Below are 27691 nucleotides of genomic sequence, written 5' to 3' on the forward strand. Positions count from 1 at the left end.
CTTAAGGTGAAATGTAATTGGATCATTTTGTAGGAAGAGCTTTCATTCTTGAGCGTCTTTGATTTGGGTTTATCTGCCTGGACTTGCCAAGACCCTCCCACATGCTTCCCGCACGACAACAGTGAGTAGCACGATGGCAGCAATAGCAACGTGGGATAGTGCCTGCCCTCTGGGACCTAGAAAACACGTGTGAGAGAGTCAGTGAACAAGACAGAAAACAGAATGAAGCCACGCGGCAAAGGGACTGCTCCAGCATAGAGGGGAAAGACCCCTCTGAGATAAAGCCAGTGGGAGTAAGAACCCAGAGCCGAGTTTCTCAGCCTCAGTGATGTTGACACTTCAGGCAGGGTCATTCTTCTTTGTTGAATGGGGCAGAGGCGGGGGGTGATGTCCTGCGCCATGTAGGAGGCTTAGCAGCACCCCTGGCCTCAATCTACTGTATACCATAGCGCCTCTCCCTCCATCCACCCCAGTTGTGACAACAGGAAAGGTCTGTAGACATCACCAAATATCCCTGGGTGTGGGTACAAAATTGCCCCCAGTTGAGAACCCCTGCTCCGAAAGCATGGGATGTGGATAGGTAATAGTATTAAGACCCACATGTTTTATTACCATATGCACTCTGGCTTTTGACCCAAAAGTCAGCTAAGCGCAGAAAGAGAACTACAGTGACAGATTTAACCAAAAATGTCGTTCAGGGTGGCTTCCCTGGTGGCGCAGTGGTTGAGGGTCCGCCTGCCGATGCAGGGGACGCAGGTTCGTGCCCCGGTCCGGGAAGATCCCACATGCCGCAGAGCGGCTGGGCCTGTGAGCCATGGCCGCTGAGCCTGCGCGTCCAGAGCCGGTGCTCTGCAACGGGAGAGGCCACAACAGTGAGAGGCCCACATACCGCAAAAAAAAAAAAAAAAAAAAAAAAAAATGTCGTTCACTCCTAATTTTGTAAATTGTCTGTGTACACGGAAAGTTATCGCCTAGCATGGTGATTTGGACACTCCATGGAGCATGAGACCCTTGTATCCCTTGATGCCCATCCCAGCCTTCATCCCTTTGAACTTTTCCCGCTAAACAAGGATATCAGGTTTCCCTGAAACCCAACTTGACAAGAGGCACTAGGACAATGAGTTTAGACATTACAAGGAGACTAGTTCCTAGAAACAAAATAAGATGGTTTACAGTGTTGAAATGGGACTATGACAAACCCATTCAGAGGAGAGAGAACAAGAAGAGAGAGGAGCTTTTGGGCGGATTGATGGGGTGCGTCAGGCAGAGCTGAGCGGGGCATTCAAGGCCCAGGACTTGGTCAGCACTTCCACGGTCTCGGGATGGGGAACAGCACGCTGCTATGTCTTGGTGTGACCCCGTTAGAAGAGAAAAGTTCAGCTTTACTATAAGCTCAGGACCTAAGCAAAGTGAGAACCAATAGATTGAAAGATGATTCATCATTGACCTACAGTGTAAATGTGTGGTATTGAATCATATGCCAAAATATAACCATGAGAAATTACTAAACTGATAGAACTATCTATTTTTGTACTATAGCAAGGCGGAGAAATCCTGTGGGAGAAATGATTATGTAGGAAAGCATAGCGCCTATGATAGAGGCGGTAGAAAAGGAGGCAGGAGATGTGAATTACAGAGGCTCTGACCATCATCAGCTGTGTGACTTCGGCATGTCATTTAATCTATGAGGTTTAATTTCTTCCGTCTATAAAACACAGGTTTAATCTAGTCAAATAAATATGTATTGAGCACTTACTCTGTACCTGACACTCTTTTAGGCCCTCAGTGTATAGCAATAAGCAAAACTGATAAAAATCCCTGTTCTCTGGTAGCTTACGTTGTAAAGGAGGAGGAGGGTTGAACCTAGGTAGTTTCTAAAACTGTTAATCCTAATATTCTCTGGTCTAAATTCCTAATTGTGGGAATGCGAGAGTTTCAAACAGTGGAGGGTTAATGCCAAACCACTTGTAGTCTGGGAATGTAGCCCTCTTTATGAATAACCCATTTCAGAAAACATTATAAAAGCAGTTAAGACCAAAGCATCCATAGTTAGTTTTGGTTCAACTCGGTTAAGACTTTTAAAAGACGAGCTCTCTAAGATTATCCTCAAATGACAAGACAGATTACAGTCTGGCCTGTCTTAGAGATGTTTGATTAAGAGCCAAAAGTAATAATTTCCCCTAGAAATGGTAACACATGATACATATCTAGATATTGAATCTGACTTAGGAGTGTGGCATTTTCATTTCATTAACAGAAACTGCCAAGCAAGTTCAAGAAGTTCTATGCGGAGTTTGAAAGTTTAATGGTAAGTGACAGTGGCTCCTTTATTCTGTTCACTGTCTGCATTAATCCAGTTTCTGATTAGCTGAATTGAAGTTCTCATTTCAGAAATTTTATCTGTCCTTGTATGACTTTAAGAAGTTTATGATCCCATTTTAGTGCTGCTAAAACAAGCATGTCCGACTAATGAATGGCACCCTCAGGTACTAACTTAAACAGGACTTACGTCCCACATAAGGTCAATTTGTGTAACTAAGAAAAGCAGTGTAATGGGATCCTTTCTATCTAGCACAGGTTGGCTAGGGATTGGAAGCTGCATTTTCCTCGGCTTGCCAAAATTATTTTTCCCCGTTGGCTGGGAGGTGTTAACGGACAGAAAAGGAGTGAGTGGGACTGGGCAGCAGTGATGGAGGGTTTCAGAGAAGGCAAGTCGGGACTGGCTACGCAAGGCAGGTAGGAGGGCGAGCTGGGCTCCCAGGCAGGAGGCTGTGCTTCAGGAGAAGGGGAATCGCGCAGCTGGGGGGGTTGTTTTACCTTTCCTATGGGCTCTCAACGGGAATCTCTCCCCTGGATCCCTAGAGGCATATCTCCCTTTCCACGAAAAATGGAAACAAAAAGTAAATTATTTTCATGTGATACCGGAAGTTGTTTTAAAACAAAAATCAATTTGTTTTACTAAAGCCACCTCTCTTTTGTAGCTACACTTGATTCAAAACTCCCCCGACTGGGAGATGACAAGGCCGGGTGTGTTGGGAGGTAGAGGGGGTGGTGCACGTGTCACTAGTCATTAACCAGGATCTCTTTGTTTCTCTAAAGGATCCTTCAAGAAACCACAGGGCCTACAGGCTGACGGTAGCCAAGCTGGACCCTCCTCTCATCCCCTTCATGCCTTTGCTCATTAAAGGTAATTCCAAGGAAATGCACAGGCCGAGTCAGTGGTGAGTGTGCGGGGAAGAAAATGAACAGGGGCCTAATCAGATTGACCTCCTTGGGAAGAATGAGCCCATCTTTCCACCTTCCTCATCATCTCCTCTCAGCCCTGACTTTTCTGAAAGGGTTGGAAGGATTATTGGAGGAGCAGGGATCTGTGCATGGTTTGAAAGACTTGATAGTGCAACAGAGGGTTAGTTTGGAAATTTTACCAAGCTCGGGGAAAGTGCTTTAGAAACGTAAACACCTAACATAAAAGGAACTATTATCGGCTTTTTTCAACTGCAGTGTCATGCAAATCCTCCAGCATAATCTAATGGTGCTATTCTGTTTTCTTAGTATGACATATTTCTGTTAGTGATTCGAATGTGACTTTTATTTCTTTGCAGATATGACATTTACTCATGAGGGGAACAAGACATTCATTGACAATCTAGTAAACTTTGAAAAAATGGTACGTATGGTATTATAACCTTAACCATGATGTTTTTTAAAAATAAAATTTGCATTTGTACTAATAAAGGAAGTAATTTCTCTATATGCTGCCATGTTAAAAAGCTAGTTACACATAAAGGAGCTGTGAAATATTCAGTTCAAATTGGCTACATCTTTTAGTCTGTCAGTTCTCTTTTGTGAAATTGAATAGTATTTGTGCCGCGGCTCACAGCAGCGGCTAGCTTTTATGCCGTGTGCTTCGTCCTTAGCTGCCTGTTGCTAAAATGCACGAATGTTCCAGAGTGACTTCCATGTTGTTGTTTTGTTGTAAGGTTTGTGGAGCTAGACTGCCCCAGGATGCCTTTGAAATGTTTATCTGCTGAGGCTGACTTTAGTGCATGTAGGTAAAAGGCAACTCTACAGAGGATCTTTATTATACAGTAGTCATCTGAGTGTGTATTGCTTATTCCAGTAAAGTTCACCCAAGAGTGGGAACATGAAAATCTTCATAACCAAAACCAAATTTTTTTAAGTTAACAGTTGTGTGGAACTGGCACATAGTCACTATTTTCCAGCCTTCCCCCCCCAACAAAAAAGCATTAGTTACTTTGCAGTTTCTTTTCTTACCTTCTGTGAAGCAATAAGGCAGGTCTTGCCAAAGCCTTTCTTTAGCGACATAGTGCATGTTCACAGAATGCTCCATTGTCTTCTAAATCCTTTGGCTGCAGCCCGCATGGATGGGGTGGTAGGGTGTTATCTCTGTGTGGGTGAGAATGTGCCCGGGGTTCGCTTTGCAGTGATGGACGTGGCGCTACAGGAAAAGCTCAGAGCTCGGAGTTCAGGAGACACGAGGGTCAGTTCTCAGCTTCATCACTTTGTAGCTGTCCCTTAAGTTCTCTGTGGGTCAATTTCCCCAACAGAAAATGGGGATTGTGGTCACACCATCTACCCCTGGGGATTATTGGTGGGTCCAGAGTATTTAAGGCTTCCTGTAAGCCATACAGCGTTGTAAGCATTCTTATCAGAAAACTGTTCTAATTGTTTCCCAAAATCCAGCTACTATGTGTGACTCCAGAATTCGAAACATCCCCCAGTCATCCTGTAAGGATCATACCATTCAACTTTGGGGGTGAGCATATTGCAAAGCCCAGCCTGGTAAAGAACTGCAGCAAGTGCTGAGCACTATGTCCCGTGTCTTAAACTTCTTAGGAAATACCACATGAGTCCACACTCCTCACAGACACCCTGTACTAGAGGGCAAATATTTCTTCAGCAGTCTTCTCCTCTACCCTGCACACCAAGGGTAGGGTAGGAACATCACTATTACTGTGTTGGTTTAATCATTCTATGATCAAAGTAAAAACATTCTTTGCTCACTTATTAGTATGGAGAATTAAACATATTTCCCTGATTTCTCAAAAGAAAACTTGTTGTCCAGAAATGATTTAGCAAATAGGTAAAGAACCTTCCGGATCACTTAGGCAGAAATACAGACCAAGGGGTGGCTAAGCCAACCATCTGACTGTAAAATATGCATGTGCACAGAGGCGTAGAAGTCAGAGTTTCCTAAAGAGTTGACTGAGCTTTAGAACTTTTGATTGTTAAAGTTAACAGAAGAAACAAGAACAGCAGAACTATCTGTCAAGGAGGATGAAAGCTGTTTTACCTGGGTTTTTAGGTCTTGGCATGTCTCATCCGTAGCCTGGGAAGGAAGAGTCAAGATCGTATTCAGTGGATGTTAAGGGAGTTCCCCTTCCCTGTTTCTGTACTTTGTGCCCACAGCAGTGGATTCTGACATTCCTGTCAGTGAGGAGAGAGGTCCTTCACATCCTGCTCTGAGAAAGTCCACTTTCGATTGAAAGCAACTGTAGAGCTCAGACAGCAGTTCAGCTGCAACAGTGGAAACCTAAGTTAGCCATGGCTTAAGCAAGATAAGTCTATTCCTTTCACACTTAAATGTCCAAGTATGGAATCTCTGCTCCAGGAAGCAGTCAGGGTCCAGCCTTCTCCTGTCTTGCCATTTCACCATCCACATGGTCCAAGATGGTGGACCACCCCCCCACACACATTTCAGCTAGAGGGTAGGGAAAAGGAAAAACGTGAAGACCTGCTTCTTCCATGTAAGGATGTGACCTGGAATCTCACTCACCCCTTGGCTCACATGTTATTGGCCAGAAGAAACTTAGTCCCATGAAAAGAAAGTTAGAATATGTAGTCCTTATTTTGGGTATCTATGTGCCCCACTCAAAATTAGGGGGTTCTATCACTATGAAAGAAAAGGAGAGACAGGATACTGAAAGAATACTGTTAAGTTCTCTGCTCCAGCAGTGATCAATTTTACTTCACTTGATAAATCATACCATGAGAAAGTTGGATTTTACAGTTACCCTTCCATGAGTTAGGTGTTACTGAAAAATGAACTGGAATTTCAAAAAGATTTGATTATGTTCTTTAAACTGGGCTTAGACCACCTGGCACTTGTTGCCAACTTTCCAACCTTTTCTCCCCATAAACTAGCCCACCCCTGCCCCCATACTACCACCACTTACAACTCCCACTAGTGGCTGGTGTTATTACTGCATTCCTGGGGAAGGATGTGTCTGTCTCCCTTTTCAGGTTCATGTCCTGCAGCTTCCCAGTCATTCATCATGCTCACCAAGGTGGTAAGCAGAGCTGGCAGCCTTTGTGGGGCTGGTAGGCTGTATCCCCTGAGGGAGCCCCTGCCAGGGGCAGAAGTCACCAGGGTAGTCGGGAACACAAATGTCTTTTCTTGGTGGCAACATTGCACAGTCACAGTGAACTACCATGCCAACCCTAAGTATTTTTATTTTGAACCTCTTCACCCTTGAGGTATGAAATGAGGATTAGAGAATTTGTTGCATATTGGTTTTCAGGATTTATGAGTATGAACAAAAGAGAATTCACACTCTGATCCTTATGCCAAAAAAAAAAAAAAAAGCAGACATTCTTTCCTTTGGGGGGAACATAAAGGAATATTCAAAAAAATGTTTGAATAAAGCCCTTTGTAGCTTTCTATGGCACACATGAATATTTATAACATTTAGGAAGTAGACTAGCAATGGATCAGAGGATAATATGCTGGCCGGCTGCCACTACCCCAGGCTGCATGAAGCATGCTGATAGCCACAGTTACTGCTGTATTAGGAGGTTGGTTCTATTTCAGACACACCCATATTTAGGTGGATTTATTTATGAATGTTATTTTAAGATAGTCATTTTATTTGGAAAGAGAAGCCTAAGGCAAACTTCTATACTTCTGGAAACAGTAATAGAAGCTAATTCATAAAGGAAGAGAAATGTTTTGAACCCTTATATTTCTGTATCACTAATCATGCTGTTACATTATTAGCAACAATTTGTCTTCTATCATCAATAACATTACAAGATTCACAGTTAGAGCACTGGACTTATATCAAGCTATGGAAAAAAGAATCTCCAAATAAAAATCTTTAAGTGTTCAAATCCACCCAATTCCCAGACCTTTCCAACACAATAGAAATCTACCAAAGGACTTTGAAAGTTTACTTCTTTATATAGAACACATGAACTGGGCTAAATGCAGATTTTCCAAAGGGTATGTTTTTTCAAAGCAATTAAATATGTGTAGAGTGTCTAGGCAAAGAGTTTTGCTAGGAAACATAAAGGAATCCAAAAAGTAGTCCTGGGCTTTTAGGAGATTATATGCAATTAAGAAAATAAAACATAAACACATGAAGTATTAAAAATCAATAAAGGGTATAAACTAGTTCAAAACAGTAATAAAAGAGATGTCAAAATAGAGAAAAGACAGCCTCTACAGCAAGTTGTGTTTGGAAAGTGGGGCAGCCACATATAGATCAATGAAGTTAGAACACTCCCTCACACCATACAGAAAAGTAAATTCAAAATGGCTTAAAGACTTAAATATAAGGCATGACACCATAAAATTCCTAGAAGAGAACATAGGCAAAACATTCTCTGACATAAATCGTAGCAATATTTTCTTAGGTCAGTCTCCCAAGGCAATAGAAATAGCAAAAATAAACAAATGGGACATAATCAAACTTACAACCTTTTGCCCAGCAAAGGAAACCATAAACAAAATGAAAAGACAACTTATGGAATGGGAGAAAATACTTGCAAACGATGCAAACGACAAGGGCTTAATTTCCAAAATATACAAACCACTCATATAACTCAATAACCGAAAAACAACCTGATCAAAACATGGGCAGAAGACCTAAATAGATGTTTCTCCAAGAAAGACATACAGATGGCCAAGAAGCACATGAAAAGATGCTCAACATTGCTAATTATTAGAGAAATGCAAATCAAAACTACAATGAGGTACACCACCTCACACTGGTCAGAATGGCCTTCATCAAAAAGTCTACAAATAACTGCTGGAGAGGGTGTGGAAAAGAGGGAGCCCTCCTACACTGTTGGTGGGAACGTAAATTTGTACAACCACTATGGAGAACAGTATGGAGTTCCTTAAAAAACTAATAGAGCTACCATATGATCCAGCAATCCCACTTCTGGGCATATATCCAGAAAAGATGAACACTAATTAGAAGAGAGACACGCACCCCAGTGTTCATAACAGCACTATTTACAATAGCGAAAACATGGAGGCAACCTAAATGTCCACTGACAGATAAATGGATAAAGCAGATGTGGTACATACAGATACATAAAATATTATATATATATATATATATATATATATATATATAATAGAATATTACTCAGCCATAAAAAAGAATAAATTAATGCCATTTGCCATGGATGGACCTAGAGATTATCATACTAAGTGAAGTAAGCCAGACAAAGACAAATATCATATGATATCACTTATATGTGGAATCTAAAAAAATGATACAAATGAACTTACTTACAAAACAGAAACAGACTCACAGACATAGAAAACAAACTTATGGTTACCAATGGGGAAGCAGGGTTGGGGGAGGAATAAATTGGGAGTTTGGGATTAACAGATGCACACTAAAAAAGATAAACAACAAAGATTTACTGTATAGCACAGGGAACTATATTCAATATCTTGTAATAAACTATAGTTGGAAAAAAAGAATATAGGTATTTACATATATATGCATAACCGAATCACTTTGATGTATACGTGAAACAAACACAATATTGTAAATCAACTATACTTCAATTTAAAAAAAGATGTGAAAAAGCAAAACACAAAGAGAGGTAACTTCCTGTATCAGAGGAAAATAAAACCATGTTAAATACAATATAATATAATCAAATCCAGACTTGTTACCCTGAGTCCCCATCCAGCCTCATCTCACACTTCATCTACGCTGTATTCAGTCCAAGTTGGTGAGACCAACCTTCTTTCTTTTCCTTTCTGCCTCAGGGCCTTTGCACTAGCTGTTACCTTTGCCCAAAACTGTCTTCCTTCAGTCTTCACCAGTCTGACACTTTCACATCATTCAGGTCTCAGCTCATGTGTCCCTCCTCCGAGTAGTCTTCCCTGACCATCCTTCAAATATTCTTCTACCATCTACACCTTGCCAGACAGCTGGATCTCAACAGATAACCTTGCTTTGACAGCTGGTTTCACTTTCTAAGATGATCTTTATTGCCTCTTCATTGCCTGTCTTCTCCACTAGAATGTAAATGTCCTAGACCAAGTATCTTATCCGTTTGGTTTCTCTAGCACCCCAAAAGGCGTCTGGCATACCATAAGTATGCAAGAAATACTTGAGTAAAAGTATTTGTTGAGTAAAAGAATAACCCAATTATATTCCGGTGTTGGACTTAGTGAGATAGGACAGTACACTAAAGCATTTATAAAGGAATTTGTGTAACAAAGATTTAATCCAAAAACATTTTCTATTTTATTAGAAAATCTGACTAAGCAGAATGTCCCAAGCATTTTATGTTACCGATACCTTATGCAAAATGGCTCCCTTAGCTTTCTGTTCCTCACTGGACACTATTCTGTCCACCCTCCTCCCTGTGGCGCTAATTGTGTCAGTCCTTCAGTGTCCTTCCCTGCGTGCAGAGATGTACAATATTCTGCAAGCGCCTGCACAGACACCTGAGCTGCCATGTCCCCATGGCCATCGTATGTACAATATACCATGAGCATCATGCCTGTTACATGCTTGTATCTGTATGTCACTCACCTCTTGGATATTAAAGATCCATAGGCCCGAACAGGGGCTGGGGTTCTTCCTCAGGGATACATACGGCGAAGACTGGCTCAGCTCCTGGGCCATTTTATCTTTTATCTCTGGTCCTCACCTTGCCTTTAATTCCATTTGGTTGCTGTCATGGGCACAGTCTTTGCAGGTGAGAGACAGATACATTTCTGGATATACATGTGGAAAAAAATTCTTGTCCCAAATATATGAGGGTCTGAGTGAAATAACCAGAATGGTGTGAATGTGGTTTTACACATGGTAAGCAAGGAGTAGTTGACTGAGATCCTAGATTTGATAGGCATATGGACGGGGGCAGAGTCCAATGAGTAGGGGCAGAAAGAAGAAAAGAAAAAGCAATTTACAAACGTTAAGAACAAGGAGGGCAAAGATCTCAAGGGGCAACAGAAGGAAAGACAAAAACCTCTGAGGGCAGGCCTTTAGAAGACGCCTGACATCTGGGAGCACCTTCTCAAGGGACTTGGAGCAGAGAGAGGGCGTGGCCTAAGAAGAGGCTGGCTCGACTGGCAGCTGGCTGTGCGTAGGAGGTTGGGAGAGGAACAGTGCACGGTGGTGTTGCCTGGAGGGCCTGCTGGCCTGAACTTGAAAAACAGACATAAAAGTCCACTCCTCTTCAGGGACAGGAGAGCTTAGACGGGGCACAAGAGTCTGTACAGAGCTGGCCAGAAAAGCCAGAGACGGCTGGGGAGGCCTGGTGGGTCATCGACCATCTGGATAGTAGTGAATGAAGGTGTAAGGTGGCCAGCCTGCCCCTGAGGGGAGGGTGCCACAGAAGGTAAATGGGGAGGCCTGGGCCCCGAGGACCCCCTCTGAGAAGAGCCCCCTCTGACCCCTCATTGGATTCAAGGAGAAGGAATTACTTGCATCCGAGCTTGAGGGAGATTTGTGTTTGGGGCCACAGCCTCAGGGCCTCTCTCCTGGGCCGGGCTCAAGTGCGTACAGCTGGCCACTCCCTCTCTGGACAGCATCTTTGTGCTGGTCACTCTGCAACTCAGGCTCCAGGCAGGACATCTGCTTCTGAGTCACTCTGTTTTCAGCTCGATAAAGAAATAAATACCTGACACAGTGTCATTGGGCATGCGCTGTCTATGCCTTCATGCAGATCAGACTCTCACATTTGTGGTCAGCTGTCCCGGTGAGCTGCCGAATAGGACAGGCCCAACGCCTGGGAAGTGCCTTTAAAATGGCTGTTCTTGTTTAGAGTCATTCGCCAGGTTGTATGCGAGTTCTCTGGGCTCTTCTTGCAAATTTTCTGGAAGTTTGAAATTACTGCCAAATAAATACATAAACACTGAAGAAAAAAAGAAGAAGAAGAAGAAGAAGAAATAAATACCTGAGGGTAGTTACAGAAGCCTTCTCTTGCTACCTTATGTTTCCTTTCTGAGCTTCCCCGTGTGAGTTCACGTCCAGAGGGAGATTCATCAGCTTTCAGTTGGGTCCACCTCTCAGCCCTGTAGATGGAAAACTGTATGAACATATTAATTCTTGCAAATAAGCTCTGAAAACCTGTACTTTGAATTAGTCCCAAGGAAAGTGGTGGCTGTGGGAAATTTGGAATGTGGATTCCCAAGGGGAAGCCTGGCATTCTAACTGTGGACCACTTTCTTGGCTAGCATCCTCCAGGGCAGGCTGACGAGAAGACCCTAAGGTGGGGCTGTATCAGAGTCAAGTCAGGTGTGAAGAGGGGCTCACACTGCCCACCTGCACTGATTCAGGTGCCTTCTAAAGGAACACATTCCCCTCACCTTGCCCCTGAATTACAAATCACTGTTTTAACAAGCCAGTTACTAATAGGAGTGTGCCATAACCTCAGGTTTGCTGGGATGGGAAAAGAAAAAAGATGAGAAGCTCTGCTTTGGAGTGATCAGGTATTTTCCCACTGGCCTGGCATGGTAGGAAAGTTGCCTGGCCTGCTCCAGGCAGGCCAGCGTGCTCTGGCAGCTCCACGAAGCCTAGGGTATAACTTTTGGCTTCATCCCTGCTGTGGCAGTTGGATAATAAAGCCTATGTCTTTTAACCTTAGTTTCTGCCAACCCTCACTGGGAACAGCGATGAAGAAACAGTCATCTGCTGTCAGAAATGACATGTGAGGCTTAAGCCTGCAGAAGAATAGAAAGACTAACTGGATGGCTCTTAGTGGAGATACATGCAAAATCCTCCACTTTGCTCCAAGAAACCATCTGCACATCTATAGAGAAGGAAGCTCAGTGAAGAGGGCTGAGAGGTTTAATTCACTATAAGTTCAGATGTCAGCAGTGTGGTTTTTAAATCGTGGACTTCGATGTGTAGCATCATCTAGATCAAGGAAGGAAAATCGTGTTTCTTCTGCACTCTGTGATTTGCTTAGGGTAGGGCACCACGCTAGACACTATCTACAAGATACCTGAAACTTATGAAACTGCTGAAGAAAGTGGGAAAATTTAGGCTGAACCAGAAAAGACTTGGGGGTGAAGAGATGTCCGTGATAGCTGTCTTCAAGTATTTGAAGAACTGTCCTGTTAGAGCGGAACTAAACACATGTGTTGTGGCTCCAGAGCTCAGAACTAGGATTAGTGGGGTGAAAAGCAAAGGGGGATAGGGATGAGCTCCTCGTTGCTGATGCCTTTAAACAGTGGGGAGCCATTATTTGTAGGCAGGCTTTGATGGCCTTAGGCCCCCTGGAGACAAATGAATAAGGGGCCTTCTGAAGTCTCCTTCTGCAGCCCCAGGAAAGCACCTTGTAGCTGTTAGCAGCATATTAAATATTGCATGTGTCAGTGGGTGCAAAAGAGGGTGGGGTTAGAAATATCAAGTTAACCCTTCTTTGGCCTTGTGAAAGCATTCTGTAACTGCATTGACCAGCAGTGCTAGTGGAGTCCGGGTGCTGTTACTAAGCATCTACATATTACATTATTGTGCAGCCATCTCAAAGGGAAAGAATGGGCCTCATTGCAAAGCCAAATTTGGATTGCAAAGTTAAACTGAAGTTATCTTTGAGTACAATTAAAAGGGATACGTCAAAATTAAAACCATTGTTAAAATTAATCAAAGATTTAGAAAGGTAGAATGAACTCCAGAGCTAGAAATTACTGATTTAAACAATTGTTCTCACGTTTTAAACTACATAATGAGCTAAAAATTATGAAGCCTCAGAGTATAGCTGTAAAGAGCAGTCCAAAACCAAAGTCAGAATGAAATGTTTTAGCTTTCAAAACTAAAAAGCAGAGCAATTACTCCCTACAAAATGGTATAGGAAGAGGTTTCTGACCCCTGCTAATTGTTTTACTATTCTTCAGAGGGGCATACTGGCAGCATTTCCCAGGGTTTTCAGTAATTACACTCCATTCAATATCTGAAGAATTACAATAATTCTACATGGAATATACTTGTGCCCTTCAGATACAAAGCCTTTGGAGAAGTGAAAAAACAACTTAAAGCAAATTAGCAGGAAAATTACTGTTTATTTCAGGGCTCCATATATCAGAGGCTAATTATACATTGTATGTTACATTTTCTTGGAGGTATTTGTAATATATTTCTCATGCTGATCAACGGACGTGCTGGTTTGCAGGAACCTTTATGAAAGTGAAGTTCTAACTTTTCCAAGTGCCTCTTTGTGTATGAGAAATTACCCAGTGCAGACAGATGTCACTTCATGCATGCCAGAGGCCTCAGAGCAGTAGTATTTAGTGAGGTATTATGAATGTTCACCTGTATATATTTGTAAAGTTCCAACTCTTCTATGAAAATATTTCCCTGCCAAATAAGTTGATTTTTTTTTCTTTTAACACTACATCAGTTTTCTCAGAGCCATTTTCTGTATTTTGGCAAGCCAAGGTTCCAGGAGAGAAAAAAGCAAGGACTGGAATTAAATAGCCACTCAGAGATTAGAAAGTCTCTTTTCCTGGCTGGAGCCTTAACAGATTTTCTGCCAGTGTTAGAATTAATCCACCATCTCTGCGGACCACCTTGAGAGCAAAAGTGTCCTGAGATGTTACACAGAGACTGGGGGTCCCCGTGTCCTGAGACGTTACACAGTTACTGGGGGCCCCCCCGTGTCCTGAGATGTTACACAGTTACCCTTAAAATACGACGAGCAAGAAATGTACATGGTGGCTCAGAAACAGTGCTTCAGTCTCACTGATATTTTTCCTTATGTTTCTTGTCCTTCATTTCTTTCCTTCTTTCTTTTTTTGTTTTTAACTAAGTTGAGCGCAGTTCAAAAGGTTTCCTTATAAGTTTTTATGGCAACCAAAACTTAGAAATTGAGATCGCTTAATGACAAAATTAACAAAGGTTAAATAAATTATGATCCATCCACATGACTGAATACCTGCTTATTTAAAAAGGCTTTTAAAATGCAAATGGCATGGAAAAGAGCCATAATGCCACATGAAAAGATTCAGATCAAAACAAACATGTATGTTATGACTTCCATTTTTTGAAAAACATGCTTATGTATTTTTTAAAGTATTAGAAGGAAATGTACCAAAATATAACTGAAGTTACTGTCTGAAACATTATTCTAAAATATGCATGTGTTAGTGTTATAATCAGGAAGGATGAAGAAGGAAGGAGAGAGGGAATCACATAATTAAGGTGAACATTAAAACACACTTTTGCTGGAAGATGAGAAAGGTTAATAATGCATAGCGTATAGGAAAAATGTGGCGATAGAATATCTATGATTGTTCCATCAATATCATCAAACACCTCATTATTGAGTCCTGTTTACTGTGAGGAACTTGACAAGCTAACCATTCTCCAGATCTAGAATAGTTACAAATTCTCTTGCAAATTCACAGTGACCTCAAGAAAGGATGGTAAAAACTAGTCCTGAGGAGTAAGGTCCATTTCTCAGGAACAACAGCCTGCTTTTTACGTCTTGAGGAACAAGCAATTAGAGGAGAGTTATGCCACTAGTATTCCTCACCTGACAAATACCTTGTATGCGTGGGAGGGGGGCATGCGGGGGTGGGTGCCTCTTTCAAGTGATTAAACAGGTTATACGTCAACCAGTTGCCTCCAGATAATGCACATCTCAGAACCTGCTGTTCCTCGTGGTCCCAGGTATTGCTGAAATAAGTAATGGCTTGTTTTCTTTTTTGGATTCTACACTAAGTTTACCTGCATTTCAGTTTTTCTTTTTATTCTTTTTAGCGCATGATTGCAAATACTGCCAGAACGGTGAGATACTGCAGGAGCCAACCCTTCAGTAAGTTAATGCTGCTGCAATATGGATCTTGGTGGCTAAGTCCTTCTCAGTGAGGCTACTGAGACATTCTAGAAGTCTGAACAATATTTGACGGTGTCAGAGACACTTTGGACCATGAATCCCATGGGATAGGGGCCTTGCATTTAAAATAACCATAAGAATATTATTTTATGAGTGAACTTACAGAATCCATCTGCTCTTTCCAGAATGGATAGACAACTAAGGCATGATTGCCAACAAATCCTGACTCTAACCAACTCTCTTTATGACTCACTGCTTCATGTTGAGAAACTCACATCAACTCGTAATGACTCATTCTGTCGTTTATAAACTGGGAAAGATAATATTTATTGTCTCTTGGGGTGTTGCAAGAAGGCATTAATGTCTATAAGCACATTTGTAAAAGGTCCCATAGCAGGAATTCATATTATCTAGAATTTCTAGGTGAATTAAGGTGCTTTTCTTAAATCTGTACAAAAACTGGTATAATACAATGCTTTAATATAACACCGTCACTGACAATAAATGGCAAGTTTAAGCTGTTGGGAGTTGAGTTGCATCGTCGCAGCAGATCACCCTGCCAGGCCAGTGCTTCTGTCTCCTCTGGACTGGGACTTCGGGTAGGGGCTGGAGCTTTGGCTCCCTCCAGCTGGTCTGGGAGTGAGAAGGTAGCCCCTGTAAAGTTTTGTGCTAATAACTTCATTGTATGAGTCACTGAAGTCATTGGGCTCATTAACTTAACATGATAGTTTGACATGGACATGACTGCGAGGCTACCAGTACCATCCCCTCCAATAAACCTAGTGCTCAGAGACTAAAAGCTTGTTTTATTCGTCAGAGCTATCTTTGCTCTTCGTAGCACAGGACTGGCCCAAAGCGAGGGTCTGCTAACACAGGATACCAGAACTGCTAAACATTCATTTTTTAATGCCCGTGGAGGGGGGGAAATCTAGGAAAACTAGTCTTGACTTGGGGAGCAAGATCTTTAAAAAATTGATTCAAATGATTATGCCTTCTCTTCCTTCCAAAAGGTGCAGCCTTGCACCTCATCAACCGATCTTATGTGGATTCTGCCAGAATTAAAGTCTCTCCTATCTCTTCGCCTAGTGATTTACTATATGTATAAAGACACGATCATAAGGCAGTTATACAAGTGAGTATGAGAATAGATAAGTGATGCCAGTCTACACAACAAAGGTTTATAACCTAGAATCCATGGCCCTTCAGGGGGTTCTAGGAAACTCCTGAAATTGAACACAAATGCTCTGTGCCTAAGAGGGTTCAAAGCCTTGAGAAGGTTGTCCATGAGGTCCAAGAACCAGAGAAGAACCAAGATAGAATATATTTTGTTCTATAAACTTCTTTGGAAGTAAATCCTACATTCTCCTATATCTCCTAGAGTCATGGGGGGAAATTTTATCTATACAAATCTCCACTGCAATTGTTGAAGTTATCAGTAACCGCTGGTAAACAACAGCTGCTTAGCTCTGAAGTCAAAAATCTATAGATAAAGCTATAAGAATAGATTCATAAACATTGTGGGAATATGTACAATGTAATTACAGTATATTGTAAATGTAGAGTACACAGCCAGTGACAAGCGAGGAAATTAAACACTGTGGTATTACTTATATGTGATAATTATACTGATGAGTTTCTTCTTAGAGCGAGTGGGGGCCTTTGTATCTTTTCTCTGCTTTTCTGTGTTCAGACCTGCAGCACTCCCCTTCGCCCCTCATGCAGATGGCATTCTAATTGTCTTTGGGAGTGGTGTGTGGATCTAAAGAGAACAGATGGACTGCAGAAGGCAGTGTGCTATGGTGGAAAGAACACTGGTCCAGAGTCCAGGCTGGCTTGGCCACTCCCAGTGTCCCACACCAGGGGTCCACAGGGCAGAGGCCGCCCATGGACCATGGCCAAGGTGTTGGATCTAAACGGAGCTTTTTTTCCCTTTTATTGTGAAATAATGTCACCATTCACAAATGGAAGGATTCCCAGGGAAGAAATCCAGATTCCTCATTTCTCTAGAAAAATAGGAAGATCCGGCAACTCAGGGTGCAGATTCCCACATGGCATCAGCATGCAAGAGCTGAGTAGTCACTTCTGGAGGGAACTGTGTTTCCAGTTCACCACTGTCCAGTGGCCTTCCTCATTCATGTCTATTCCCTGTGTAGGGATCTGAGCATTTGATTCTTCTTTCAGCCTAGTTTTAGGGAAATTGGTTAACTTCAGATAGCTCTGCTGCTCGAGTGCTTTGGGAAGTGGATGAGAATAGAATGGTAATTGGGATTTCAGAACAAATAGCATCAGAGAATTGAAGGTCTGGCAGAAATCATGCCTTCAGCCCGAGTTGATTTTTCTTTTTTTTTTTTTCTGAGTATGGACAGTCTCTAAGAACACACAATCTATGCAGTAATGCCGTATATTGTATGCAAGTAATTAGGGGAGTCGGACTTACTAGTCTCACTTGCTTGCTTCAGTTCAGCCCAGGTGTTAAGTGCTTTTGTTAGGAGCTAATGAAAACTATGTCTTTTTGCCATTAGTCCTCATCTGGATCAAAGGGAGTGTGAGACACAGGTGGGATGGCAAGGGCAAACAATTTTAATGTATAACCAGGGCTGTCAGGCGATGCTTTCACTTTTATTTGGTGCCTTTTTTTTTTTTTTTTTTACAATATGTAATGCAAAGGAAAATGATCAAAATATGTGATTCCAGGGAAGAATAGGGTGGGAGAGAGGAGATGGAACATCCAAGTAGAAACATTTCAATGAATATAGCGTGTTGAAAGGTCTTGATGGAACCCAGGAATTCATGATAAATGAAAAAGTTGGAGTAAATAAAGCTGTATCTTATATGCATATATTATGCAATGCTAATCCTGCTCCTTTCTCTTTCAACAGATCCTGATGCAGCTCAGGCTAATAAAAACCATCAGGATGTCCGGAGTTATGTACGACAATTAAATGTGATTGACAACCAGAGAACTTTATCACAGATGTCACACAGATTAGAGCCTCGTCGACCATAGACATTTAAAGTGCTCAGAACAACGGTTTGCCTCCAGTCCACAATCTTTCAAAAATGCCATGTATGCTAGTAATGACTGTATTGTCACTAGAGAATTCTATAAAACAAGCAAAAACCCATCCTGAGACATCTCAGTGCTGCATTCAGCTTACCAGCGTCATGACAAAAGAAGAAGTTCTTTGACTTGCATACAGCTTGCACACACTAGCTTAGGAATCCCCCTTTTGTAGTCACCGTGTTTTATTTCCAGTTGTGCCATCTTCTTTGCTGAAACATAAAATAAGACCAACATGAAGAGCATGGTAGAAATATCATTGTCAAGAGAAGTATCAAGCTCCTGATATTTTTTTCTAGGAGTGTTTACAGGATGAGATGTGCTACAAATGGTATTTATTTGGCTGCATCATTGGTGGTATAGTTTCATAATTTCTAACTCAACATTTTGATTTGAGCATGGAGTTTTTGGAAGGTGTTGAGGAATCCGTGTAACTCCAAATTAGAGACTATATTCTTCCATCTTCATAGTCTTACCTCTGAAGGAATTGTACCTGACCACATTACTATAAAACATTCTGTCTGCTTATGTAATTAATTTAGGGAGGACTGGTCTGTAATTTCTGAATGACATATAGAATAATATTTATGTTTACAATGTAACTTTTTTAAACTTACAAATCAGGAGTACATATATAAGAATTCCACTGAGAAACTCCAAGGTTCTTAAAATTGCTAGCGTTAAGATTAAAAAAAAAATGATACTTCAAAAGAGCACAATATTCAGAAAACATTTTTCAAAATTATTTTCCTGGGCATTAAAAAAACCTTTACTATTGGCTAATTATTGTTACTGATTCAAAAAACCCACATATTTTCTGGACTTAAATGTTATCACAGATATTTTAATTTTCAGCAATTGTTTTGCACTTTCAAATAGATTGTAAATAGTTCAATCAATGGTATAGAGTTATTTATTTGCTACATGATAGATATTGTGCCAAATAATTACTTTTTATTTATTTTATTTAGTATGTAATTTTGGAGTACATTTTTTCCTGTTTTCACAATTAGGCTACATTTAATGTGTAGGAATTGTATGTATGTATATCTTATGTAAATAACAGCTACTATCTTCATTAAATATAATTGTGACAAGAAAAGGTGTGTTGTTCTCAATTCCTATAATATGGGAGAGATAACCATTTGGTATGATGGGATCCTGGATTTCTTTTAATTGAAATAAAATTCACATACTCTAAAAGTCACCTTTTTAAAGTGTACAGTTTGGTGGTTTTTAATATATTCATAAGATTGTTCAACCATCATCACTATATAATTCCAGAATGTTCTCCTTATCCCTTAAATAAAACCCATACCCATTAGCAGCCACTCCTCATTTTCAACTCCCACCAGTCCTTGGAAACCATTAATCTGCTTTCTGTCTCTGTGGATTTACCTATTCCGGACATTTTGTTTAAATGGAATCATATAATATGGAGCCTTTCGTGTCTGGTTTCTTTCACTTGGCATAATGTTTTCAAGGTCCATCCACATTGTAGCAGGTATCAGTACTCCATTCCTTTTTATGGCTGAATAATATTCCATGATATGGATATACAACATGTTGTTTGCCCATTTATCAATTAATGGACATTTCGGTGGTTGCCACTTTTCAGCTATTAGGAATACTGCTGCTATGAAGAGGCACTAGATTTTAGAGCTGCCTGTTAGGGGTCCTACACAATTTCTCAGTAATTAAAGCAATTGGTATATTATTTGATGAAAAATTTACCAAAATTATTTAATTTCCGGACCCTTGTCTGTTTTTTAATGTCAGCATTTTCCAGAGTGTATTCCAGGCTATAATCTCACAAGTTCAGTAGAGAATGGACTTGAGGACACGGGGAGGGGGAAGGGTAAGCTGGGACAAAGTGAGAGAGTGGCATGGACATATATACACTACCAAACGTAAAATAGCTAGTGGGAAGCAGCTGCATCGCACGGGGTGATCAGCTTGGTGCTTTGTGACGACCAAGAGGGGTGGGAGGGAGGGGATATGGGGATATACATATACAAATAGCTGATTCACTTTGTTGTACAGCAGAAACTAACACAACATTGTAAAGCAATTATACTCCAATAAAGATGTTAAAAAAAAATCTCACAAGTTCACAAGCTGTTCCTCCCAAAACACGCACAATTGCAGAGCAAAACACAAAACCAAGATGACATCTTCAAAAAATTTGGGAACGATAATATAATATACCCCCTTAGAAATGATTCCCAGTGTTCATTAACATATTCAAGGCTCTGAGAAGTCCTGCTGTAATCCCTTTTTATAAATTTACTAGCTTATTTATTTTTGGCTGTGTTGGGTCTTCATTGCTGTGCGTGGGCTTCTCATTGCGGTGGCTTCTCGTGCTGCGGAGCGTGGGCTCTAGGCGTGCGGGCTCAGTAGTTGTGGCTCGTGGTCTCTAGAGTGCAGGCTCAGTAGTTGTGGCACTTGGGCTTAGTTGCTCCACGGCATGCGGGATCTTCCCAGACCAGGGCTCAAACCCATGTCTCCTGCATTGGCAGGTGGATTCTTAACCACTGCGCCACCAGAGAAGTTCCTGTAATCCCTTTTTTTTTTTTTTTTTTTTTTTTTTGCGGTACGCGGGCCTCTCACTGTTGCGGCCTCTCCCGTTGCGGAGCACAGGCTCCAGATGCGCAGGCTCAGTGGCCATGGCTCATGGGCCCAGCCGCTCCATGGCACGTGGGATCTTCCCAGACCGGGGCACGAACCCGTGTCCCCTGCATCGGCAGGCGGACTCTCAACCACTGCGCCACCAGGGAAGCCCCTCCTGTAATCCCTTTTAACATCCACAGTTAAAGTCCTCTTTGAGAAACACTAAGGCAGCCAAATGCCTTTCTGTGTTCTTTTATGTAATCATTCAAGGTCCCCAGGTACAGGGGTGGTGTTTTATGCAATGTTACGCCTCCTATCCAGAGTTGGACACAAAGCCTAGGATTTACTAGAGAATAAAAAAAAGTCACTGAATAAATTGTATTGAAGTCATTATTTTTCAGCATTTTACTATCTCATAGACCTCCATATCAGCTGCAAAGTTTCCCTTATATAATATATAATGATTTTCCACCATTATGTAGTTTTCCTTTCCTTAGAAAATTTTAAAAGCTGACAAATTAAGCTGACAGCCTATCCCTTGGGCATCCTTGCTCTTGTTTACTCTTCCTTACTCCTATCTTACTTAAAAGCTGGTATCCTACATGACAGCTTCTTTCCCCCAACTCCATGGTGACTGACCCCTTATGACCTTATTTTAATATAGTTTCCACATTATTCAAAATTAATACATATTCTCCCATGAATATTCCCCTTGGTCTTCCAAATGAGAATAACTATTGCTTTACTTAATAAAGATAAGAGATTTTTAATTATGTCTGGCTTCTTTGAAAATGCATTAAACTCCATTATTCAAGGTACTAATGGCAAAGTAAAAGAATTCACACAGTAAAAATAGAGAGTAGTAGCCAAACAACTCTTCCTGAAGCAGGAGATGCAGTTAATATTTTAAAACTTGCAAACAAGCCAAGAGAAAATGAGATGCCTACAGGGTCACAAGAAGGATAATGAGGTTTGCTGGAAGACATAAGAAAGAAGAAAGAATGTTTTTACCAAAAGCACCTGTAGAAAATTATACATTTAAGTGTTTCACATGCCTGCTTAGCAAGGTCACTGGCACAGTGTACAGGAGCTAAGCTTTTCCAGCAATTTTTGAATGCCATGCAGGTTAAATAGATTTCTCCTGACTTCAATGATATTTCCTCTGAAATATGAATGAGGATCAATAACTACCAGTGTGAGAAACTTAAAAGAAGTGTCATTCTGGTTTCAAATTGTACTTATAATTTTTTTTGAAAAATCAACATAGAATATGCAGTGTTGTAAAAATGAACCCCTACCTTGAATAGCTTTCCTTTTGCTGTCAATCTAAAATGTATTACATCTCTTGCTGTGGAATAATCTTAATGTTCTCTATGTGTCTTACATGGAGAAGAATGTATTCGATGGGCAGGTCACAGCATCAATGACTTATAAACTGGAGAAGAATCTTTGACTTAGTTTGATACTGCTAGTTATCTTTCTATTCATTCATTCATTAGCCAGTAATGATTGAGGGGCTTATGAGTGAGGGCCAGGCCCTCTAGGAGCTCAGGATTCAATCTGAGAAAAGCTAGAGGATCCCTGTTCTCCTAGAGCTTATCACCTTTTGGGAAAGACAGAAGAGTAATCAAATAAACAAACAAACAAATATAAAAATCACTTCCAAGAAAGGATGTGGGGTTGCCAGAACATGTAGTAAGAGGATTTAACCTGATCTGAGGTGAGGAAATGTTTTCTGTGCAGGAACAGTTGACCTGAACTCTGAAGGATGAAAATGCTAGCTAAGCAGAGAGAGGCGAGAATATGTTCTGAGGAGGAAACAACCTTGGCGGCACGAAGAACTGAAGGTGGAAAGCTCACTGTGGAAGAGCAGAGAGAGCAAGGGTGAGCAGGCTTCAAGGTGTGCTGGAGACCTAAGTTGGGCTCAGAGTGTGCAAAGCCTTGCAAGGCCTTTTTAAGGAGCTTCATCTTTTACCCCAGAGCAGTAGGAAGCCTGAAGTGCTTAAGGCAGGGGGTTGCATTTCTAATGGCAGCCCTTATGGGGCAGGGCCACTGCTTTATGATACCTCACTGTGGATGCCACATGTGTGAAATTTAATTCCTTAATTACTTATTATGCAGGCTTAAAAGGTAGGGCAGAGGGAATTGTGCATAATGGCAAATATTAAAGAGCAGTGGTAGACCCAGAACCCACACAGAGTCAAACACCCTTCTTCCTCCTGGCTTGGTCTACACTGGGCCACTTTTTAGTTTTTTGTTGTGGTAAAATACACATAACATAAAATATACCATTCTAACCATTTTTGAGTACACAGTTCAGTGGTATGAAGTACATTCACACTGTTGTGCAACCATCACTGCTATCCATCTCCAAAGCTTTTCATCAACCTAAACTGAAACTACCTATTACATAACTCTCCACTTCCCCCTCCCCCCAGCCCCTGCAAACTACTGCTTCACTCATGGATGTGGAAGTTACATCATCTAAATGGAACCACACAATGTTGTCCTTTTGCAGACCCGGGGAGAAGACTAGGGTTGGCTGCACAGACACAGCCCAAAGGGACTGGAGTGTGGTCCAGGCCACAACGAGGGCTTTGCACAGGATGGAGCCCAGGTCTGCCATAAAAACCCCATTGTTAAGCTGCATATGAAAGGAGGGGTGGGGTCCCGCCAGAGCAGCCCCAGGCTCAGCATGCTCACAGCTGGCCCGGCTCTGCCTTTGAGCCCCGGGAGCATGCAAGCACCTGTGGATTGCACACACACGGAGGTGGGTCTGAAATCTGAGCCAGTTCCCCACAACTGTGCGAAGTCCTGGGATTTAGGCCTCCAGTAGCTCTGTAAGCTCAGCGCTTGCAGGATATCCAAGCAGATTGCTAGTGCTCCCGTGGTGGTGGTGGGTCCAGCATTAATAGCAGCGGGCTTTGTGGGTTCACTCACGAGGAGACAGGGCTGGCATGTGAGCTGATTACTGTAGTTCCCACTGTGTGTCCAGGTGCATGACTACAGCAGGTCTGGGTACCAGACTTCAGTGGGTCTGGGCTGGAGGCTTTGGGAGCACAGTGCCTGAGGGACCCCCCAGACTTATTTCCTGCATTCCCAGGGTTGAGGCAATGCTGAGGGCAGTGCCAACAACAGTGTGCTTTGTGAGCCCACACAACACGTGACAAATGACACCACAGAGTGCACTTCCACGTGGACAGCTCCTGTGGAGGAATACTCAGTGTTTCCTCTCCCAGCAGGAGTGCTCCAGTAATGCCTACCTCACGCCACAGCTCTGAAACGGATCTGAGGACTTCTACTCCAACAACTGGGGAGCAGACCCTGACGCCCACAGGGATGTGACAACCCCAGAGCAAAGAGGAGGCCCCATTCAACATCCAGAGCAGGCTCTGGTCACCACAACAGCAATCACACACCCTAACAAGGGGATAACAGCCAGCACACACTGAGGAAGGATATGGCAGACGTCCATACCAAAAACAATCCTCACACCAAAAATATTAGACTTACACAGGCTACGCAGGGACACTCCCACATAAAAATGGCACTTCAAGACCACAATAGATAACAGTTTCTCCTAAATTCAGAGAAAGCTAAGTAAAATGAAAAAGCAGAGGAATTACTCCCAATTACTCTATTATTAAAGAACAAAAGAATTCCCCTGAAAGAACAAACAATGAAACAGACCTCTCCAGTCTACTAGGCCCCAGGTTTAAAAAGGAAGTAATAAAAATACTAAAGGAATTAAAAAGGCTATCAGTAGAAATTCAGGGAGTTCCCTGGTGGTCTAGTGATTATGATTCGGCACTTTCACTACTGTGGCCTGGGTTCAATTCCTGGTCAGGGAACTGAGATCCCACAAGCTGCACGTTCTGGCCAAAAAAAAATTTTTTTTAAAAGGAAAGGAAAAAGAAATGCAAATCACTGTAACAAGGAACTAGAGACTATAAAGAGGAGCCAATGAAAATTCATTTGCCAAGACAAAAACTGAACTAAAGGGAATAAATAGCAAACTAAATAACACAGGAGAATGAATAAATGATCTGGAAAACAGATTAATGGAAATTACCCAATCAAAACAACAGACATAAAAGCAAGTGGAATAAAAAAGCAATATGCAAGACCTATGGGATAATTTAGAGCAAGCCAATCTACACATAATAGGGATCCCAGAAGGAGAAGAATAAGTAAAGTGGATAGAAAACATATCTGGGGCTTCCCTGGTGGTGCAGTGGTTAAGAATCCACCTACCAAATGCAAGAGACACGGGTTTGAGCCCTGGTCTGGGAAGATCCCACATGCCGCAGAGCAACTGGGCCTGTGTGCCACTACTACTGAGCCTGTGCTCTAGAGCCCACGAGCCACACCTACTGAGCCCGTGAGCCACACCTACTGAGCCCACAAGCCACAACTACTGAAGCCAAGCCACAACTACTGAGCCCACGTGCCACAACTACTGAAGCCTCCGTGCCTAGAGCCCGTGCTCCACAGCAGGAGAAGCCACCGCAATGAAAAGTCTGCGCACTGCAACTAGAGAAAGCCCACGTGCAGCAACGAAGACCCAATGCAACCATAAATAAATAAATAAATAAATAAATTTTTTAAAGAAAACATATTTGAAGAAATTATGATTGAAAACTTCTTGAACCTAAAGAAAGAAACATATCCAGGTACAGGAAGCACAGAGTGTCCCAAACAAGATGAACCCAAACAGACCTACACCAAGACATAGCATAATTAAAATGGCAAAAGTTAAAGATAAAAGAGGATTCTAAAGGCAGCAAGAGAAAACAAAGGGTCACAAGAGAACCCCCATAAGGCCATCAGCTGCATTCTCTACAGAAACTTCACAGGCCAGAGGGAGTGACAAGATATATTCAAAGTCCTAAAAGGAAAAAACCTGCAACCTAGGATACTCTACCCAGCAAGGTTGTCATTTAGAATAGAGGGAGAGATAAAGAATTTCTCAGACAAGCAAAAACTAAAAGAATACAGTAACACTAAGCCTATCTTAAAAAAATAAATAAATACTGAAAACTCTTCTCTAAATAGAAAAGAAGACTCGATAGGAAAGAGAAAATCACAATAGGAAAGTATAACACTTAAATAGGAAAGTATATCACTCAAATAAGTCAGTAGATTTCTAAGAAAAACAAAAATTTAATTATGAAAGCCATTATAACTACAATGAACAGCAAAAGGATAAACATGATGATGTAAAAGAGGACATCAAAAGATGGAGACAAGATGGCAGAGTAGAAGGACATGAGCTCACCTCTTCTTATGAAAACACCAAAATCACAACTAACTGCTGAACAACCAACGAACAAAAAATGCTGGAACCGGCCCTGGGGGAAGATGGCGGAAGAGTAAGACGCGGAGATCACCTTCCTCCCCACAGATACACCAGAAATTCATCCACACGTGGAACAACTCCTACAGAACACCTACTGAACATGGACAGAAGACCTCAGACCCCCAAAAGGCAAGAAACTCCCCACGTACCTGGGTAGGGCAAAAGAAAAAAGAATAAACAGAGACAAAAGGATAGGGACGGGACCTGCACCCGTGGGAGGGAGCCGTGAAGGAGGAAAGGTTTCCACACACTAGGAAGCCCCTTCGCGGGTGGAGACTGCGGGTGGTGGAGGGGGAAGCTTCGGAGTAGCCGAGGAGAGCACAACAACAGGGGTGTGGAGGGCAAAGCAGAGAGATTCCCGCACAGAGGATCGGTGCCGACTGGCACTCACCAGCCCGAGAGGCTTGTCTGCTCACCCCCCGGGGCGGGTGGGGCTGGGAGCTGAGGCTCGGGGCTTCAGTCAGAGCACAGGGAGAGGACTGGGGTTGGCGGCGTGAACACAGCCTGACGGGGTTAGTGCACCACGGCTGGCCGGGAGGGAGTCCGGGAAAAAGTCTGGACCTGCCGAAGAGGCAAGAGACTTTTTCTTCCCTCTGTTTCCTGGTGCGCGAGGAGAGGGGATTAAGAGCGCTGCTTAAAGGAGCTCCAGAGATGGGCGCGAACCGCGGCTAAAAGCGCGGACCCCAGAGACGGGCGTGGGACTCTGGGACTGCTGCTGCCACCGCCAAGAGACCTGTGTGTGAGCGCAGGTCACTGTCCACGCCCCCTTTCCGGGGAGCCTGTGCAGCCCGCCACTGCCGGGGTCCCGGAATCCAGGGACGGCTTCCCCAGGAGAGCGCAAGGCGCGCCTCAGGCTGGTGCAACGTCACGCTGACCTCTGCCGCCGCAGGCTCGCCCCGCACTCCGTACCCCTCCCTCCCCCTGGCCTGAGTGAGCCAGAGACCCCGAAGCAGCTGCTCTTTTAACCCCGTCCTGTCTGAGCTAAGAACAGACGCCCTCCGGCGACCGACACGCAGAGGTGGGGCCAAACCCAAAGCTGAGACCCAGGAGCTGTGAAAATAAAGAAGAGAAAGGGAAATCTCTCCCAGCAGTCTCAGAAGCAGTGGATTAAAGCTCCACAATCAACTTGTACCCTGCATCTGTGGAATACATGAATAGACAACGAATCATCCCAAATTGAGGAGGTGGACTTTGAGAGCAAGATTTACGATTTTTTCCCCTTTTCCTCTTTTTGTGAATGTGTATGTGTATGCATCTGTGTGAGATTTTGTCTATATAGCTTTGCTTCCACCATTTGTCCCAGGGTTCTATCCGTCCATTATTTTTTTAATTTTTTTAATAATTATTTTTTTATTTTAATAACACTATTATATTTTATCATACTTTATTCTATTTTACTAATCTTCTCTTTCTCTTTTTCCTACCCTCCCTCCTTCCTCCCTCCCTCCTTTCTTTCTTTCTTCCTTCCTTTCCTTCCTTTCTATCTACTTCTACTAATTCTTTCTTTCTACTATTTCTCCCTTTTACTCTGAGCCAGGTGGATGAAAGGCTCTTGGTGCTGCAGCCAGGAGTCAGTGCTGTGCCTCTGAGGTGGGAGAGCC

At 42.4% G+C, this 27691-nt stretch overlaps 1 protein-coding gene across 8 annotated transcripts in view; it reads left to right on the forward strand.

The window, feature by feature from the left end:
* RAPGEF4 (Rap guanine nucleotide exchange factor 4) overlaps positions 1 to 18067 on the forward strand; it is a 143640-nt gene extending 125573 nt beyond the window's left edge. For 5 of the 8 annotated variants that reach the window (XM_060105799.1, XM_060105792.1, XM_060105794.1 and 2 more), the window contains 5 exons: positions 2258 to 2308; positions 3100 to 3187; positions 3603 to 3667; positions 14985 to 15039; positions 17940 to 18067. In XM_060105799.1, the coding sequence (XP_059961782.1) occupies positions 2258 to 2308; positions 3100 to 3187; positions 3603 to 3667; positions 14985 to 15039; positions 17940 to 18067 (387 nt within the window). The remainder of the gene's footprint in view (positions 1 to 2257; positions 2309 to 3099; positions 3188 to 3602; positions 3668 to 14984; positions 15040 to 17939) is intronic. The other 3 variants (XM_060105795.1, XM_060105798.1, XM_060105797.1) reach the window with 2 other exon arrangements.
* The last annotated feature ends 9624 nt before the right edge of the window (positions 18068 to 27691 follow it).

The sequence above is a fragment of the Mesoplodon densirostris genome, chromosome 8 (genome assembly GCF_025265405.1).
Source record: "Mesoplodon densirostris isolate mMesDen1 chromosome 8, mMesDen1 primary haplotype, whole genome shotgun sequence".
Classification (NCBI taxonomy): Eukaryota; Metazoa; Chordata; class Mammalia; order Artiodactyla; family Ziphiidae; genus Mesoplodon; species Mesoplodon densirostris.